Here is a 17,964-nt window from a genome sequence, read left to right as displayed (position 1 = left end):
TTTAAATACATCTAGCCCCTAAATCTATGGCAGGTATTAACTGTTCAAATCTCACAAATATCTCACCTAAATCTCTAAAATACCGAAACAGCGAAAGCGAAAATTGTCCAATTGAAAGGTAATGTAGCGCGACGTGTGCACTTTGGCTCTGAGATCTTCCCTGTCACTAAAACCACGAGTGTCTATTACGGGAATATATTGTACTTTTTCGTGGAGATCATCCGAATCACTTGGATCAGTCCCCGAACCTGGAGCAAGCCTTCTTCCACTTGCACTGAGTGCACCATTGTTCTCGGTGTTCCATTCCGTACACTTTGCGGCACTTCTTGTTCTCGCCTCGCACCCGTCGTGGCGACGCCGGCGTCTTGGGGCTGTGGGGTCGTGGCGAGAGCTTGAGCAACTTGTGAGGTGACTGGGGAATGGGCATCGGACTGGAGAGCAACGTCTGACGGAAAGAACCCACAAGTTGACGCTGATATTCGGGGTCTTCGTGGGGTGGGCGCGCCATATCCCGGTGCGAGAGAGTAGGAGGAGGGCTGGTCAATCCTAACTCCAGGTCTGTATAATAAAACTCCTCTTCGCCGGGACCCACTATGTTGTCTCTGCAAGCATAAATGAGTGACGTAAGAACAGGCACGTGTGACCTTGTGGATTTTGCGAATTGTATTTTTTTATGGTGGGAGGTACGCGTTAATAATAAACGACTGATAATAGCCGTGAATGGAGTAGGAAAAGCAACATGCGTTCGTTTTACGAGATGGTGGAAGCAAGGTCCCATTAATAAAATTGTTTATATTATAAAAGCTCCACACGTGTCGCGATATTCGCAGCTTGGATGCAAGACAATAAACAGTGGCGTGGAGCGGGGGCGATAATCAACAACACAACTTTTTTTGCTCAACTTTGTTTACAGGAAACTGCAACAATGTTAATAATCCCGAGCCGTTAATAAGTAAACAGCGAGAACTGGTTTGATTCGTGGAAAAATCGACAACTATGTATCAACAGCCAGTTTTTATAACTAAATGTATCTATTATTCGTCCTTGGCATGTGCAAAATCTTAGGTGTTTACGATCCACAATTACGCGATTGGAAAATACTTTCTACATCTCTTTGTAATAAAGTATTCATGGTAAATATTTGTGATCATGTACGCTGTGAAGTTGGCGACTTTTTTTATTGATTAATGTGCAAACAGCATTGTAATCCTTGCGATAACAATTGAATATCAAAACAGAATGAAATATGTAAACAGAACGTTATTATTCACAGAAATGATAAAGTGTAAATGTTTATTTACGTCTGACTTCTGTCGCAAAATTATGTACTTTCCTTGTTAAATTTATAGCTCCTTCATGTCACAAAAAATGAAATGAAATGAAAAACTCTTTAAATTATGAAAATGGCACTCATAAAACACGGATATTTTCATTTGAGATGGATGAATCAATTGTTATGTAAAAATCGATATTAATTAAGTTAAATGAGATGTATTACCGCTGATTCCTCTAACAAAGGCATTATTATGACAACAAAACAATACCCGTGACCAGTGACAGCTTTATACGTGTTTATAAGTTATGGTTGCAATTCGCCAATTCAATATCATTGTTTCAGACATGTTCATTTTGTATCTATTATATAATTTATTCAGAGATAAAAACTCAACAAGCAATAAAATGTTATTCAACATTCTTTCATTAAACGCACATTAATTTTATGTGTCAATGCTGGGTAAAGAGAAGGTATAACGTTTTTTCAAGTTCCAGGATTGTTATCTAAATTTTAATGGTAGCAAAACTTCTTTACGCGGTAATTATGTTGCCATAAAAGTAATTGTCTTTATAGGAACGAACAAAGAGAGATAAAACAAAAACAGGTGCTCAAATGAGCACCTACACACTTTATTGACTCATGACAATACGACTAAATATTTACTTATTTAAAATTGATAGAGAATGATTCGTTTTTGTTTTATATTTAAGTTGAAGGTCTCGATACCAAATTGGTATGAAAACAAAGCTCATATTGGAATGTCAACGTTTCTACTCTCTTTGACGTGTTGAAAATTATGTAATCATTTCCAATGGGTTTTTAACTTTAGCAACAGCCCAAAGTTGTAAACACGGACGCCACTGATTGCCAAAACAAGTGCTTGCGCTGCGCCACCGCTTGGAGCTTGTTTGCATGGCTGCCCACGATCAGAACAATCGTCTCTCTCACAACAGTTTCGCTTGCCAAAAGCGAGCTGGCACAGGATGACAGTTAATAATAATCCTTCACTCCTGTTATTATCGTCAAGGCCAATCAAAGCAGCTCCGAATCTTTTCGTAAAAGTTGCGAATTTCAACAAGGCTGCAAAGTAGCCTTGGACCGTTAAAGATTCCGTTTCGACGTTGGCCATGAAACCCGGCTAATTATTCCGTTATTTTAAGCACAAAATCGAAATTGTTTGTGGACGCAAACGGCAGGTTGCGCCACTTGTGTTTATTTAGGATAAAAATAGACACGGGGGCGGGTTGAAAGCAGGTACAAAAAATGGAATTTTATTCATGCCTGTCTGGCTTCATCGAGGGGGTTGTTCGAGGTCAACGGGGGTTAAAGTGACAAAAAATATTTTTTGTGAACTTACGTGAGGTGGTCCTCTCTGATGTGGGCCTCGATGGCTTCACAGGTGTGTCTTATTTTTAGGCAGTTAGGCCACGTGCATTGGAACACAATTCGGGTGACATTCTGCAATTAAAACCAATAATTACCACACAATCCTAAAAAATCTTGAGGAAGTAACAAACCCTCTTCCGCTATACATATGTAATCACCAAAAATAGTTATAAGGGGGAATGGACAAAGAGTTCTTTATGGTTGCAACAGGTAGTGAAATAATTCACCCTCCCCAACGCACCCCAACTCTGTTTATGACTATTATGTAACTTCAACCACCTGTCATCCCCAGAACACATAATAAAAATAACTTCAAAATGCCTTCACCTTGAACCAGACGGTTTTACCTGAGGAATTTTTTCTCCGCGCTAGTTACACTTTTTCCTTATCTAGTAAAACCTTTCAACAAAGGACTTTCTGATTCATAGACCTAGTTCTTAAAAAATATACACATGATTAATCACCGCCGACAAACGTGAACTAGACAAAGAGACTAGACTTTTGAACTTTATTTGGTCAAGACTAAAGACTATTCTTTCTTCTCTTTTCTGTTACCTACAAGCACTATAATTGTGGCAATTAAAATTCGAGTACTGCAACATGTGCGTGGGAGAAAACCGCATATGGCGTGGGCGGCGGGGTCCACCGCCCCCGCCGCCTCTCATTTCCAGCGATGTTGTTGTCAGTTCCCATCTACCTGTCAAGTGAGTCAACCCCATATCCTTTCCCACCTCAAAAGAATCTTCACCTCGGTTTCAAACAAAGGAAAACCCCAACGATAGAGAAAGATGTCGTAGGCCAGGGGTTTGTGTTGGTGCTATCCTTGTCCTGGATCGAACCTCTATGACGTTTACAACATGGCGTCTGGATCGATGTGTTTATAGACATTGCCACGTGCAGCCCTGAACGCAGCAAAGGACAAGGCTTTAAGGATCAAAGTTGGTCGAATCCTTTGTCCTTGGCCTGCAGTATTCTATGTTCCCCTGCACCATCGGTAGTAAATAACCGAACAAAGGACGATACCAGCTCTTCATCAAAATACTAGTTTTTGACGATAATGTCGTTGTTTTTAACCGCAAAATCAAGATGGACACCTGTTTAATGGTTTTTGTTGACATCGAATCGATAATCATGCTTGAACTTCCTGGAAACACGCGAAATTTACAGGAAGCAAGAATTTATCCGCGAGGGAAGGCTTAATTACGGGTGGGTGGTTCAGCTTTTTTAAGGGTTTTATTACGCGTTTTCACGAAAACAGGTAGGTGGATATTTAATCGGAAACACGTTTGAATTACGTCACGGTTTGTTCTCCGAATTCAGTTGTCAGTGGATTTAATGAGGATTCAGGATTCCCCACTGAATTTTGCATATTACAGCCATAATGTGCTCATTGTTTTCAAATTTCACGGTGCGTATTATCCCCACTATGGAAAATCAGGTTATTACATTATTTATCAGTTCCAAATGGAAAATGCTACAATATTATGGCGGTTGAGGGCACAGAACAGTTCATTTTCTCTTTTGCGCCGGAAGTTCCAAAATTTCTATTATTTATTGGAGTTATCTATGAATACCTCAATAAAATTTGCAATGCATTGGGGTCATAAGGTTACCTATAGGACTAAAAACCTCAACAAGGTTAACAACACCAAATTGCTGAAATTTGAATTCTATTGTACGATTTATAATTACAGATCTATGGAAGTATAATTAAATTGAGTTCTCTTGTATTATATGGTATCAACAATTGTGAACTTATTTATTTAACGTAGTTTCCACTTTGTGATAACAGAAAATGCGTAATAACAGGTGCTAGTCAGGATGCTTTGAAAACAATGAAATTGTCCCAAAAAACAAACTTAATCGCGCAAATGAATGATTATTGATATTTCCTTTATACATATTTAGTTAACTATTTATATGGACGTTTAATTAATACTGGGAGATTATTGTAATCCGTATTGTTAATTTGAAAGTTTTATGTTTGCACACCTGTCTTTCCAAATTAAATCTGGCAATTTACAAACCAAATAGAAGTAGCTCAAAAAATTTTACGAAATTGTCACTGCTCAGGTCCACTAACGTAGAAAATTTTGCTCAATCAAGGGTTACTAGATTTTATATTCGAACTATTCACCGCTGTATTTTGCAAAAATCAAGTTGGCGCTATTCCAAGTATGCCAACGTAATGGTTACACAGGCAAAGGAGGATTCCTTCACGTGTCATTTTCGCAAATTTTATAAATTAGCATCGGTAAAGCAAATGTTGCTCGGATCGATATTTACAGAACATGCAGTCAATACTTGGGGGCCGGTGCACTCAAAATTGGTGTAAAAAATGCAGACATGAGTATTTGCACAGACAAAACCACTGTTGCCATATCAACTGAAATAAAGATCGATATGGTAAAAAACATGTTACATTTTCTCCTTCATTGAATATTTCGTTTTTGAATCAGAACAAAATCTGGGATTACTTGGAGAATTTGAAATTGCAAGTCCCCTAGCTCTGGAACTCTGGCACTTTCAAAATTTTAATTTAGCAGGATAAAGGCCTGTTTTGTGTCGTTTGAACTCTGGTGACAGTGGATCCAGTGGCGTACTGCACGCTAATCGTACGTAATTGTGTAGTTCATGATAATAGAGTTCAGGAATTTGCGCAAGAATGGTTGGATGGATTCGAGTGTTCGAGCGCGACCTTGGAGCACAAAAGTGCAGCCGACGCAGCAACATCGATGACGTCGTTCTTAGTGAAATTACCATACAATAATAAATGAGTCCATTTTATCTTTGTTGTTTTTGGGTCATGATGTTGGTAATCATGTCAAAATCGTGCACGCACGTGTCACGTGTTAGCAATTGCCATTATGCTTTAATTTTCTTTATGTTGGCAATGCGTGTCCCTGGTCAGGTGCATGACCGGCTGAACGGAGCAGAGCAGAGCACACGTGGGGTGTTCTGCCGGGCCCTATTGCGATGTAAACATTGCGAGGGCAACGTCCTCGCAGTCCTCCAGATTGCCCCCTCCCTCCGGCGACTCCGCTCCCATCTTCTTTGTCCGACGTACGTCACAAACATCTCTTTCGGACTCATCAAATATCCATATTAATTGATCGTTTTATGAAAATACGACGCAATTCGGGGGTCAAACTAGGGCAGAATTGCATTTGGGCTCTCGCAACACGACCTCCAGATAAGAGTTTGTTTATTTGACGAGATTTCATCAGATTTTGTGGTCGACGCGTAGTATTGGATATCAATGAGTGGGGCGACAGCAGGAAAGGGAAATGAACTTCAATTTCGACGGTTTTAACCTTTACCGTTACTTCGCGTATTGTGAACTTGATGGGCAATGACTTGGCTGTTGGAGGCATGCGAAGGCAGTGGCATGAATTGGTTTCGTTGGGAGTCCGTTTTCTACGCAAATATCACGGACGGTTACGCGCTGCCGAGCTAATTCCATCAAAACCTGACACAGCAGTCTGGGGAAAATGCTCTTTTCGATTGGCAGCCACCACAAAAACAGAAGCTCATCCAGTTTTCTACTGTAAGTTGGAGTTTACAATACCCACCCACATCAAAAAAATCTTCCAAAACGTTCATTGGTGTTCAATTTGGACACTAGCAGTGCTTTTGTACCCATGTTCACTGAATAGGCCCATAAATTTTACATTCTCAACCCCTGTGAATTTATTACAGGTTTGCTGGCCTTATCGTATTCTGCGCGTTTGCAATCAAAAACCAATTGCTGCTTTTCAAAGGCCAAAAAGCTGTAGCAAGTGGAGCGATCAAAAACGGCGCAATTGAAGTTTCACGATTTATTAACTTTGGAACGCGCTTTGACAAAATAAAAAAAAACTTCTTTAATCTTCGTAAAGTTGGTAGCACTGGTTGTGAGGTAAACAGTGACGTGGTACCAACAGAATCCAAATTCCAAATATTTCTGACATCATGATATATGTCAATTAACCGCATGTCGGTGATTCTTGGTAGGTCCAAAAGTCATCCTGTATGACTCACCAATGTGTCTACTCGGAAAAACAAGTAATTTCGCTCTAACTATTGCCAACATTGTAGGCGTAAATTAGGTCCTGTATAGTAAATACCGCCGTTTACGTCACTTCGAACCAAGTCATGTTTGGTTTGTAAATAAATAAATTTCGCTTTCCTTAATGCATTTTGAGAATTTTGTTTTGAAGATCCATCAATTACACTATGTAACAACAAAAATAATTATGTTATGTTTTTCATATTTATCGTTAGAGACTAACGTACTTTTTAACATTGGTTTTGTCGAAATGTCGTTATATTAAAAGAAAAAAAATATTTTCAAAATTTTCTATTTTCGCCGTTTTCTTCCCTGCGAATGAAAAAGTGGGCACAAGATAATGTAAATTATTTGCTGATCTATTTATTTACGTAGAGGGGTGTTATATAATTATTAAATAAGTGTAACTCAAAATAATTTCAGCGAAGAAATTTTGGAAGTCTATTTCGGCATTAAAATCTCCAAATTGGCTTTGTCAAGGGATCAATTTTTTTTTGTGAAAATGATTCCTCGAGTCTAAAAGCTAAGTATTCGTGAGTCTTTAAAGTCAATAACATTTAGAAATCCCAGTATCTGGAGAACTGCAAGATCATTTCACTAACTGCTATTTTGAATTTCTGTTATTTTCCATTTGCTAACAAAAAAGAAAAGAACAAAAATTGTATTTTGAATTTTTGACGTAGAACCGCATTTTATTTTTACAATTTATTGGTTTTTTAACACTTTTATTTTATGAATATAATTGTTAATTTTCCAAAGCGAGAAACAAATGAATTTATTATTTTTCTTGGGGATAACTCACACAAATGGTATTTATATTCTTTAAAAGAAAGCCAAATTGCAACTATATTAATAAAAAAAATCACATAAATATGGCTTTTATTTTGTTACACAGTGTTATCATCAGCATTGGTAATTTTATTAACAATTCATTGATTTTGATTGCATTTGAAATCTGATTGTTTTTTAAACGTTGTCATTGCCGTAGAGCTCAAATTCGTCCGACGAAAGATCGACGTTTTGGGATGTTGTCGTATCGATTTGATTTTAATAATTAGCTATTTAATTTCGACCCACGCAACTGAAAGTGAAATCATTAATTCGTCGGTCCAACAACGGAAGACCCTTGGAACATAAAAAATTTAAACGTTGAACGTTGACAGTTGACGTTAAAGACTATCCACGTCAAGTGACAAAATGCATTAATCAAGTTACTAGAACTGTGTCAGATTTCAAGTTCAAATGACGTCCGTCGTTAATTGACTTGTCATTGCATTTCAGAATCCGGTAAGTAAATCGGGTCCGGTTAGTTAACACTTGTGATAAAAGAAAATTAACATAATTCAGCTAATGAAAACGCCGCTAGAAAAGTGCGTCTTGAAGAACCGCAAACAATGAATGTTTTTCATATCCTCGTAGCGCATTAATCAGTTCTTTGTTTGACGTTAACAAAGATGATCGAAAACAAAGACATTCCTAATCTTATCGTAATCGCAAAGCCAATGTCATCTCCAATCAGCTGTTCCGTTGTTATCACAAACTCGCTTTCGTCAAGGTCGGCGCAACGTTTATTTTTTGTTCTCGTCGCGCGAAGAGCGCAGAGTTACCCTTGGTAAGGTCATCAACCCACGCCCAGCACACCGGGATGATGAATCCATAAAGTCAGCGACCTTCACAAATCCGGCGTAGTGAAAGCGAAAGAACAAGATCAGAGTTTCAAAATTTAGAAAACAAGCAAGCGTTGTATAAATGACATTTCGCGACAAATGAAATTTCACCGCCAAGGCGTCCTTGGCGAGCTGACACGTGCACAACTCGCGCAGCCAACTATGCGTTCTATTCTTTCTCAATTCGCGAATTTGTCAATTTCGGGTGGATTTCACAGCCTTGACTGTCAATTTGACAGCGATTGACGTAATAATGGCGCTTGTTCGTGCGCTTTATTAACCTCGACGTAAATAGTTTCGTCCTTGTTAACATATCAGCACAAAACGCGTATGGAGGCTTGGATTACGCCGGCCGGCATTTGCTGCACCTAACCTATTCGTCAAAATGTTACGTAATCCGCTCGATCACAAAACAAAGGTGCTGCTATTTCTTTGTTTAACAGATTTGTCGCGTTTTTTCCCCGTTTGCAAACACTTTCACCGAACAGGAAATTTATTAGAATCGTTGCTGCGTTTATTTAGAAATCGGACAACGGACAACAGATGGACGCTTGGGGTCTTCACGCTTTCTAATACTGCTAATTTCGATCGGGAGTGTCTGAAGAAGGAACGGAATGACATGAAGTGCTTGATTTCAGATTCTAATTGTTCTGCTCTGGATTACGTGATGTCATGACTCAAGAATTACGCGAAAATTGCATCGAAGACGGCCATGACACGGATTTTCCGCCTTATAGGAGTTACACTGTTTCCTGTCATGATAAGCGACGTAAGTGCGAACAAAGAAAGGAAACAAAGGCATTCACCATTGGCTGAACGAAAAATACTTATATTTAATCAGCCGTCGCAATTAAAACACATTCTATAAAAATATCTTATATCAATATATCATTATCATTATATTGGCGCGTGATGAAAAATAAAAAAAATTTAACAGATATCGCACACAGTAAATCATTTGGAAATTTGAAAAGTCTGTTCCTAGACAATGATGCAATTTTATATCAATTACACTAGGGAACAAAATGGAAAAAAAATTGTCTCCACGACTAATTTCGATGAATTTCTATTAATTTGAGTGCCATGAATTTGAATATCAACATAGAATAAGTCCAGCACGTACAGATTTTTTTCTACGAAAAAGCACAGAAAGGCAATTTATACAGATCTTCTTTCCGCTGTAGCTTTTACATTTTTTAGAATAAATTAAAAAAGAATAATTTGTTAAAAATCGTAACATTTATACTACATTTTAAGATAAATATTGCAATTAAAAAATTATAGGTGTCGCCAAAGGCACTATCTACTGAAAAATGTTAAATATAAAATATAGTCATGTGACATCTCTTTTGAAAGATAATTTAATTCTGTATTTGACGGCCAAACTTTTTTAAATTTTAAATATGTATACAGGGTTTTCTTGAAAAAATATAGCGAATTTTTTTTTTAAACTTTAGTAAAATTGTCTCTGCAAATAATTTTAATTTAATAATAATAATAATAATAACAATGTGATAATATTGTTTTGTTTTACCCTGTAACTAAAAAAATTGACGTGGAGAGTTTGATCTACTTGTGAAAATGTTGATAGGAACACTATTTAAAAATAATTGGACTAGTTTCATTCTTGGAGGCAAACCTGTGTTCCCTAATGTTATTAATGTTAAAAAATACGTCTTTAGATGTAAAGAGGTTATCTGTCTCATGACAGTTCTGAAATGTCTAAATATAGACAGGTAAGGATGCCACCAACATTTAAAAAAAACACAAGGCCTACTAGACCCTGCAAATTTGTTTAATTACACACACGTTTATTTTTAACCTGAAAAATTATACATCCCATAAATATAAAATACTGTTAAATACAAGACTTCCTAATTGATAAAAACACCAATTTGTGAATATGATTTACATGCTACAGTTATGCTCGCTGGTGCTTATACTAACGGCTATAATACATAATTCATTAAAGACCTGATTTCACTTTTTGGATAATTAGCAATTTTATTTTAATCTTAATGTTCCAATTTACCTTGTTGATATAAAACAAATACACCTTGTAACGTCTATGCATATAAATTACTATTTATGGTTGTCAACGAGGTTTTATTTTCGTCATTGTAACATTTTACACCAACTTTTACTTTATTCAATTGGGTAATAAAATTAATTAATGTTTCAACAGAGATAATAATTGTTTCACTTTCAAATAAAACAACAAATTCTGCGATTCTCAGGAACTTATTTGGGAATTCACCGTTGGGGGAATGAGACATCCTTGGCGAATTCGTAAACAAATAATAATTAGTAAGAGTTTTAATAATAATTAAAGAAATACGTAGTTTATCTAAGGTTTATCTCATGACAGTCGCTAATTAATACGAAATATCTTTCGCATACTAACAGATGATGTAATTCCGAAACGTAAACACATGCATTGTTCTTGGCACAACGCAGCGTAGTCAATAAGATCCACACTTTTTATAGTCTCGTGAGTAAAGCAGGATTAAAATAGACAAAATACGTCAATGTTGCCCCAGGCATACGTCAAGGCTCTCCACCCTCACGAAAAAAGTGCCCAAAACATAAAAATTCCACAAAACCGTTCGCTTTATCTTATTAGAAAGCGTTCAAGGTTCCAATTAGAAGGTAGACAAGAACTGGTGAATATTGCATGAATTGGAAAGGCACACGATTGATTATAAAAATGTCCCCAAGTGATTAGACTGATCAATACTTTACCTTTTTCTTCCTAGGAAGTTCGTCTGGATAGTAGTCAATGACGATCCCCTCGTCGGACACGGAACTCGAGGACAAGGGGGCGTATTGTGGGGAGTAGGCTCGTGGTGGCGGCGAAGGGGTGGAACGATACGACGCCGAACTGCTACTTATACTACTGTCCGGGGATGTACTCAGCCATGGAAAACCTGCATAAAAGCGCATCTCATCAGCACGTGGCAACGATTAGCGAAAAGATGAGGTGACCATGGACTTTACCTTGGCAAGTGCAAGGTATGAATTGGTCGTTAAGCTTTGTTGCGGTTTTTTTGATAAGAAATGCAGTGATAAACGTGAAACCTTGAAATTGAACATTTTCGACGGACAAATCGAAAATTCATTATCACGATTTTGGTTTCGTAAGAGATGACGCATCTGCCATTCACCTAGAGTTGGCAAGACGTCTGAAGGTAACTAGGACGCATTGAGCTAATCTGGGTGTGCAACTTTTTTAGCACTTTCGATGCCATCGAAACACAATGAGAGGAAATTAAAAGTCGTTACGTTGGAGGCGTGTCTTTGACATTTCGAAAGTCCTACCATTGATGTTTGGCGAATGTGGTGAACACGAAAGGCTCATGAGAACCAGAGCAGCGCTGCATTCGTCCATCTGGGAGTCTCTGGAAAGGTCATCCTGGCTGCTGCTCGGACGCCTCTTACGGGACCTGCCAACAAAGACATCTCTGAAGTTGACTAATTAAAATGTAATTCGATGACAATTTGTAAATGGGGATTTAACGACGCCCATAATGACTCGAGCAAACAACTTTGACAACTGATAACGTAATCAGTGTCGTTTAAACGATTGTGAAAACCCTATCCTCGTTGTGACATCATGTCCGGTAATAATGGGGTTTGACTAGCTATGACGTCTTTGATAAGATTGGAAAATTTCGTCTTTTTTGGTACACAACTCGACAATGACGCATTTGACCCGACAGATACCGGAATCCGTAATTGCAGGGGAAAAACCTGTCTGCTTTTCGGGAAAATTGTTTACATTAATAATACGAAACGACAAAAGATTGATCAATGTGAAGGTCAGCCGTAATTGCCTCACAACGGCCACCATTATCGTCATTACCGACAACATAACTGGAGGAAAAAATTACCGAATTTTGTTGGTTCGTGCACAGATTTTTTCTCTTTTTTGCACCATCTTTAATTAGAGGTGAAAATGATCACCGATAATTTATTTTAATTAAACAATGAAGAAAAATGGAAAAAGTGGTTCGAAGGTTCAATCAAATTAAAGAAAATTGTGTGAAACTATAATGAGCGTATTTTGAGTATGCGACAGTTGCAAAATCTTCTTCAAGATCGCAGATAAGAAGTCGACGTTTGTTTGAGATGTATTATCTCTTTATCAGTCATAGATTAGCGCGGTATCTCCATCTGCATCATTTGGTATTCAGTGGGAACACCTCAATTTATTTTCGATTAGGAAGCAATGTCAAATTGCAAATGTCGCATAATGGCCTCAATTATGGCCAAGGTCGGCGACATACCCAAGATTCGTGGAGGGCGCTGGGACGTCGATGGTATGAGAGCCCGTGCGTTTCCTGTCACTGCCCATGTCGGCCAATCTGGCGAAATCCGTGTCAACATCTGCCAACCTGGCGGATTTACGCGACTCCAACAACCGCACTTCGTCAAGTCGCTTCTGCACTTCAAATGGTCCCTGAAACAAGGAAAAATTGCATTGTAATCTCAAATATAATAATATGCCGGTTCAAAGGTTGCTTGTCGCCATGCTGACTGCAGCGCTGATTAGCAAGGTCGCGCATTTTCGCGAAATTTTGCAAAGTGCGATTAGTATGCGACCTTGATGATCAATTTAGAAGACGTGTAGGTAATAAAAGCTGGAGATTTCACCAATTTGCAAGGTCGTCGAAAAGGTCGGAACCTTCGTAATTAAAAGGAAAATAGTCAAAGCGGACCTCGAGTTTACTGTTATTCCATGTTTGGCACCGAATTCCACTTTTCTTGACCGTTATGCGGTAAATACGCAAATCCGAGGACAAGGTCTTTTTTTAATTAATGCCAACCGGTGGAGTTACAGAAGGAAATCATTTCGCAAATGTCACGAAGAAAACGCAAGTGTCTGAAACGGCTTATCGAGTTCCAGTTTCTAAATCAAACAGAGAGCTTGGCATACTTTTAATTGGGTTGCCGTAGCCGGTGAATGTAGTACTTCATAGCATTATGATTGAGAAACGTTTCGCAAGCAACAGCAACCTGTCTTGAGGTCGATTATGTGATACCTTTCTCTCTCAGCTAGTGGAAATAGCGGATTTTGCGCACGTTGCTGTTTGAGGTTTCGTAACAAATTTTTCGCACTGTGTTTACAGTTACTAGAAGCGAGCTCCTGTTGGATAGATACCACCACCACCAAACCGCGATGGAAACTCGAAAGTTGCTAAACGATTCTTACGTAAATGAGTGTTTTTTGATGGAAAACTAATTAGGTTACGTATTATTTCACTTGTTGCGGACTCGTGTTTAGAGAGGTAAAGGTAGTTGTTGACTTTCACAACTTTCCCTCTTACTTTCACAAAATACAACGGGAACGGGCTACTGAGCGGGACACTCGATCTCCGAATCGCGAAATGTTTTCGATTTAATTAACCGATGATTAAAGCACGAACCTTCCCTCAACCGGTAAAGCTGTTTCTCGGACGAAGCTACCGGAATTTATCGCCGCGCCAAAGGCCATTTCAACATTTTTTAATTTACAAATACATAAAGGAATCAGATAACAAAGCAGCAGAAAATGGGAATTCAAGAGGTCAAAAGTCCACTCAGATTCTTCATTCGTTGCAAGATTATGGTTTCATTATTAGTTTTTGAAAATTTGATTTCTAAGGAATTTTAATTAGCTGTTAAAATTAATCATTAGCAGTATTTACAATGCCGGATTATTGATACCGCTAATGAGTATCCAGATAGGTCGACTCGGTGAGTTTATTTAGAACGTCGCGCCGGTACTGAGTATCTAGGTGCAATATTAACAAACGGTGATATGACATCGACGAGCAAAATCGATTTTCGACGGCGTCGAAGCTAACCCACAATATGCCCAACAAAGACGCGAAATGCGTCGAAAACATTGCAATTCTTTGGATTTAGAAGCCCTTAGATTGAGCGATTTCTACTGAAATATAGGTGGCAAAAACCGAAATTTGGTAACTTTCATTTTCCCGTTGCAAAGGTTGCTTGTAATGAAGCTGTCCACTTGTCATGAATCCGCGTAAATAACAGCAAGTCATGTGGCTGTTAGCCCCGCTTTGGGCGTTGTACTTTCCACAATTCATCTTTTTATCTTTCCCATTGTAGAATTGCACACACGTGTGGCCCAATTATCGCATAAATTATTCAACTAACGAAACGCTGAAACCGCTCGCGCTGGCATTTTTCTCCATGACGAAACCCCATTGAAACCTTCCACTGTGCTGTCAGCATAAATTTTCGCAAATAACGGCAAACTAGGCCACGACATTGACAGCGTTACGTTAAGAACTTCAAATTCGTTTTCCCCAATCTCTCATCGTTTCATCGTTTCATCATCCACCACCTTCACTCTCGTTTCCCATCCAACAATGGGTTGTACCATCTTCACAACAACTTTCCAATGACGCAAGCCGATGTCATTTTCTCCCTTTTTCGTTCACGTGCCCCTGCAATCTAAAACGGGCCATCGAGTGCCCCAGAAACCCGGGAGCGGCCGCGCGTTCGACCCCATTCCGCATCGACCCGTGACCTAGTTACTGGTTGGGCACACGTGGTGCAAGTTCAGCATTTATCTGCGGACGCCATATTTGTTTACCGCCGGCACACTGACACGGTTTATAATTGGCAACAACACCGACCATGGTGTTTGTTGTTGTTATTACAGAGCTATGTCGCGGTTGGCGTTGGCGAGATATATTCGGATTACAATTCTCTCGTGTTACACAACTTCCCAAGGACGATGGATGGATGAGTGAGAGTTGCGAGAGATCGCTCACACGTCGCTGACACTTATCTCGATGATGGGGCTAAAACCGAATGCTTCCGCTCTTGTTCCGGTTCACATGGTGATAGGGAGTTACGCAGGGGACTGGCTTGGGACCTCTGCTATTTAACATCCTTATCGAATCACGGCCAAATGGAGAATGAGCATACGGATATGCCAATTGATCAAATTAGGATAAGAAATCAAAGAGTTAATTAAAAAATCCTTTAGAAATAATGGAATTCCAAGCGAGCGGTTAACGACAAAAAGGAAAGTCGAAAGTTGGGCGGAGACGGAACATGCAAAAAATCTACAATTTTAATAGAAATGAATATTTGTAATTTACATTCCTAGGAAGAACGTGCAGCAAAGAAAAAAAAATTTTGCAAAACGTCTATTCGTTACAAAAAAATTGTATAACTGATGATCATTACTACACTTGAATGAAGCTTTAAAAGTGGGAACGAGCCCACTTCGCAATGTTTGCTTTTCAATAAAAACTATTAGAATAATAAAATAAGGTGAAAGTGAAAGTGACAAAAACCGAAATGTTGCGCGAATTTATTATGAAGTCTGTTTTCGTCAGTTTTTGTTGGGTGAGAAAAATCATATCCTGGAGAATCTACGAAGGTGACGCCATGACCAAACGATTAATTGTGTTCAGTAACAAAGGCCTTTGCTTGTGGTTTCCGAATGTCCCATCTGAGAGCCATCCTTACATGTTTAACATATTAAAGTTGTGATTTAAAGGGAGCTCGAGGCCAGTCAAGTGGGAGCGTTTCTTGCTTCTGTATTTGAATAACAAAGAGTGTGGTCACAGGAGAGAAAAACTGTGACCTCTCATCAACCTGACCCTAAATGGCCAGAATCCCGCAATGTAATATCGGCCAATAACCGTACACACGAATTCTTTTTCTGCCCTGCAGCGGCGGTAAACGAGTTTTGCTCATCTCTCTCCACGACTTGGGAAATACGCGTCCCCACCTCGTTTTGTAATTTTATTATTGTTTTTCATCCTACAACCGTTCAAAAAATCGACCGTGAGCGAGTTGTTTATACGAGTGACGTCACAAGGATGCAATTATTAATACCATCGAGTGGGGACGGCGCGGGGGGCAGATTTCCGTGCATGCGCTCTCACGCACCTCTATCCTAACAGAGAACGGATTACAGCCGACCAAACATTACACTAAGTGACAACCGGAATGGTTCCAGCTGATTCCCGGAGCGGACGATCTTCTTCTTACAAACATCTACGCATTTGGCGGCGCAACAAAAAGAAAACAAAGATTTCAGTTTGGATTTTCGAACTTACTTCAGAACCTGGGGGGTGTATCCTGATGATGACCTCGTCCAGTTCCAGATTATGACTGCATAATTCCCCGGAAACTTCGCGTCCGTTGTATGTTACATAGCACTTCTGTTCCGGAACCAATTCCAGGCCGAGGACTGACTGGAATCCGGGGCCAATCAGGTCGGTTTCGAAAAATTCGGCAGTGGTTCGGCCGAGATTTCCTTGCCGAGAATCGAAACGCACGGTATATCGCGTGTTCGGGGTGAGATTGATGCAATTGTTGTTTTCAACAAAGTTGGCAGGAGTCTTAACCGCCTGGATTACTCCGGAATAATACTTTCCATCCTCACCCGGAGCGCACACCCGAGTTCCGATGATGGAACGTTTCGCTAGCCTCTTACCAGTGGACATTTTAACAAAAATCGAAAAATTCGCTCAAAGTTCACAAAACACAGTCATCAATAAAATACAGCCTCCTGACGAGCACCCTCTGTACTGATTCCTGATGATAATTAAAACACTCGACCGAAACGTTACGCCCAAATTCAATCACTTGATCGTAAATACACATACTCATAATAAGGATCAAACGGTGTGATCAAGGCAGCGTCACTGTAAACAGTTGAATGCCGACTGGTGCCGGCCGGCTAGCGTAACAACAGCTGATCGTGGTATACCTTCCACTCTATCTCCATCTCCTTCGAATATTGTGACGGCAAACGAGAAGGAAAATCTACGTAGGACTAGGCTGTCTTGACGTGCACATAGCGGCCCGGCCACAGCTGATGATAACAACAAAACCACGTGACGAAGCGTGCACCTCGTGATTGGTCGACCGGTGTGACCTACATACGACTATTGGTTAACACGAGGGGTGGGGGAAAGGTCACGAAGTCCGATCTAATCCGCGGCTCTCTCTCTGACACCGAAGAATTCCGGTGGTCCGGTTCCAATTGCTGCAATTTGGCAAAAATTCGTCAATTTACATCAAGGACGTCACAAATTAAAAGCATAGAAATCCATTACTTCTTCATCGCGAAATGAAGAGCGATAATTGCGTGGTTTCTTCACGAAATTAGGTAACGGTAAGACCGGCAAACGGTACTCAAGTATACCAATTTTCCACAACGACAACGCACTCGTGCTAAATATTAACTGTCGTCCTATTTTATTTTTACTGCACGTGTAGGAAGCCAACGGTTTTAATAAGCCGGCCGGTACGTGTACGGTTGTGACGTCACTGGCCTCTTATCGCTAAAATTATGTTGCATATGCGAACAATCCGACAATCGCTTCCCGACATGCACCATTAATAATGGAAGCACTCGAGATAAATTTAATTGGTTCGCATCATTTGTTTCAACTTCCACGAATAGGTGCTAGAGTCATAATTAAACCTTAGATTGGTTTTTGTTCGGTGACCTTCATTGCGTACGCGATAACGTCAAGAACTAAAGGGGGAAGGGGCACTAGTCTGAAACAAAAGCTTTGTTGGCCTTTAATCAAAAATCTGATAAACTG

At 39.4% G+C, this 17,964-nt stretch overlaps 1 protein-coding gene across 1 annotated transcript; it reads right to left on the bottom strand.

The window, feature by feature from the left end:
* Positions 1-147: 147 nt before the first annotated feature.
* On the bottom strand, positions 148-17,105 carry Glut4EF (Glucose transporter 4 enhancer factor). The gene is made up of 6 exons (XM_088035588.1): positions 16,465-17,105; positions 12,664-12,836; positions 11,696-11,820; positions 11,120-11,304; positions 2,634-2,734; positions 148-602 (listed from the first exon to the last, which is right to left on the bottom strand). The coding sequence occupies exons 1-6, from the start codon at positions 16,852-16,854 to the stop codon at positions 236-238; spliced, it is 1,341 nt and encodes a 446-aa protein (XP_087891714.1). The 5' UTR covers positions 16,855-17,105; the 3' UTR covers positions 148-235.
* Positions 17,106-17,964: the final 859 nt, after the last annotated feature.

The sequence above is a fragment of the Gnatocerus cornutus genome, chromosome 5, assembly GCF_029298725.1.
Source record: "Gnatocerus cornutus isolate USDA-ARS CGAHR chromosome 5, icGnaCorn1.1, whole genome shotgun sequence".
Taxonomy (NCBI): Eukaryota; Metazoa; Arthropoda; class Insecta; order Coleoptera; family Tenebrionidae; genus Gnatocerus; species Gnatocerus cornutus.
The sequence above is the reverse complement of the archived record's forward strand: the minus strand, read 5'-3'. Positions and strand labels throughout refer to the sequence as shown.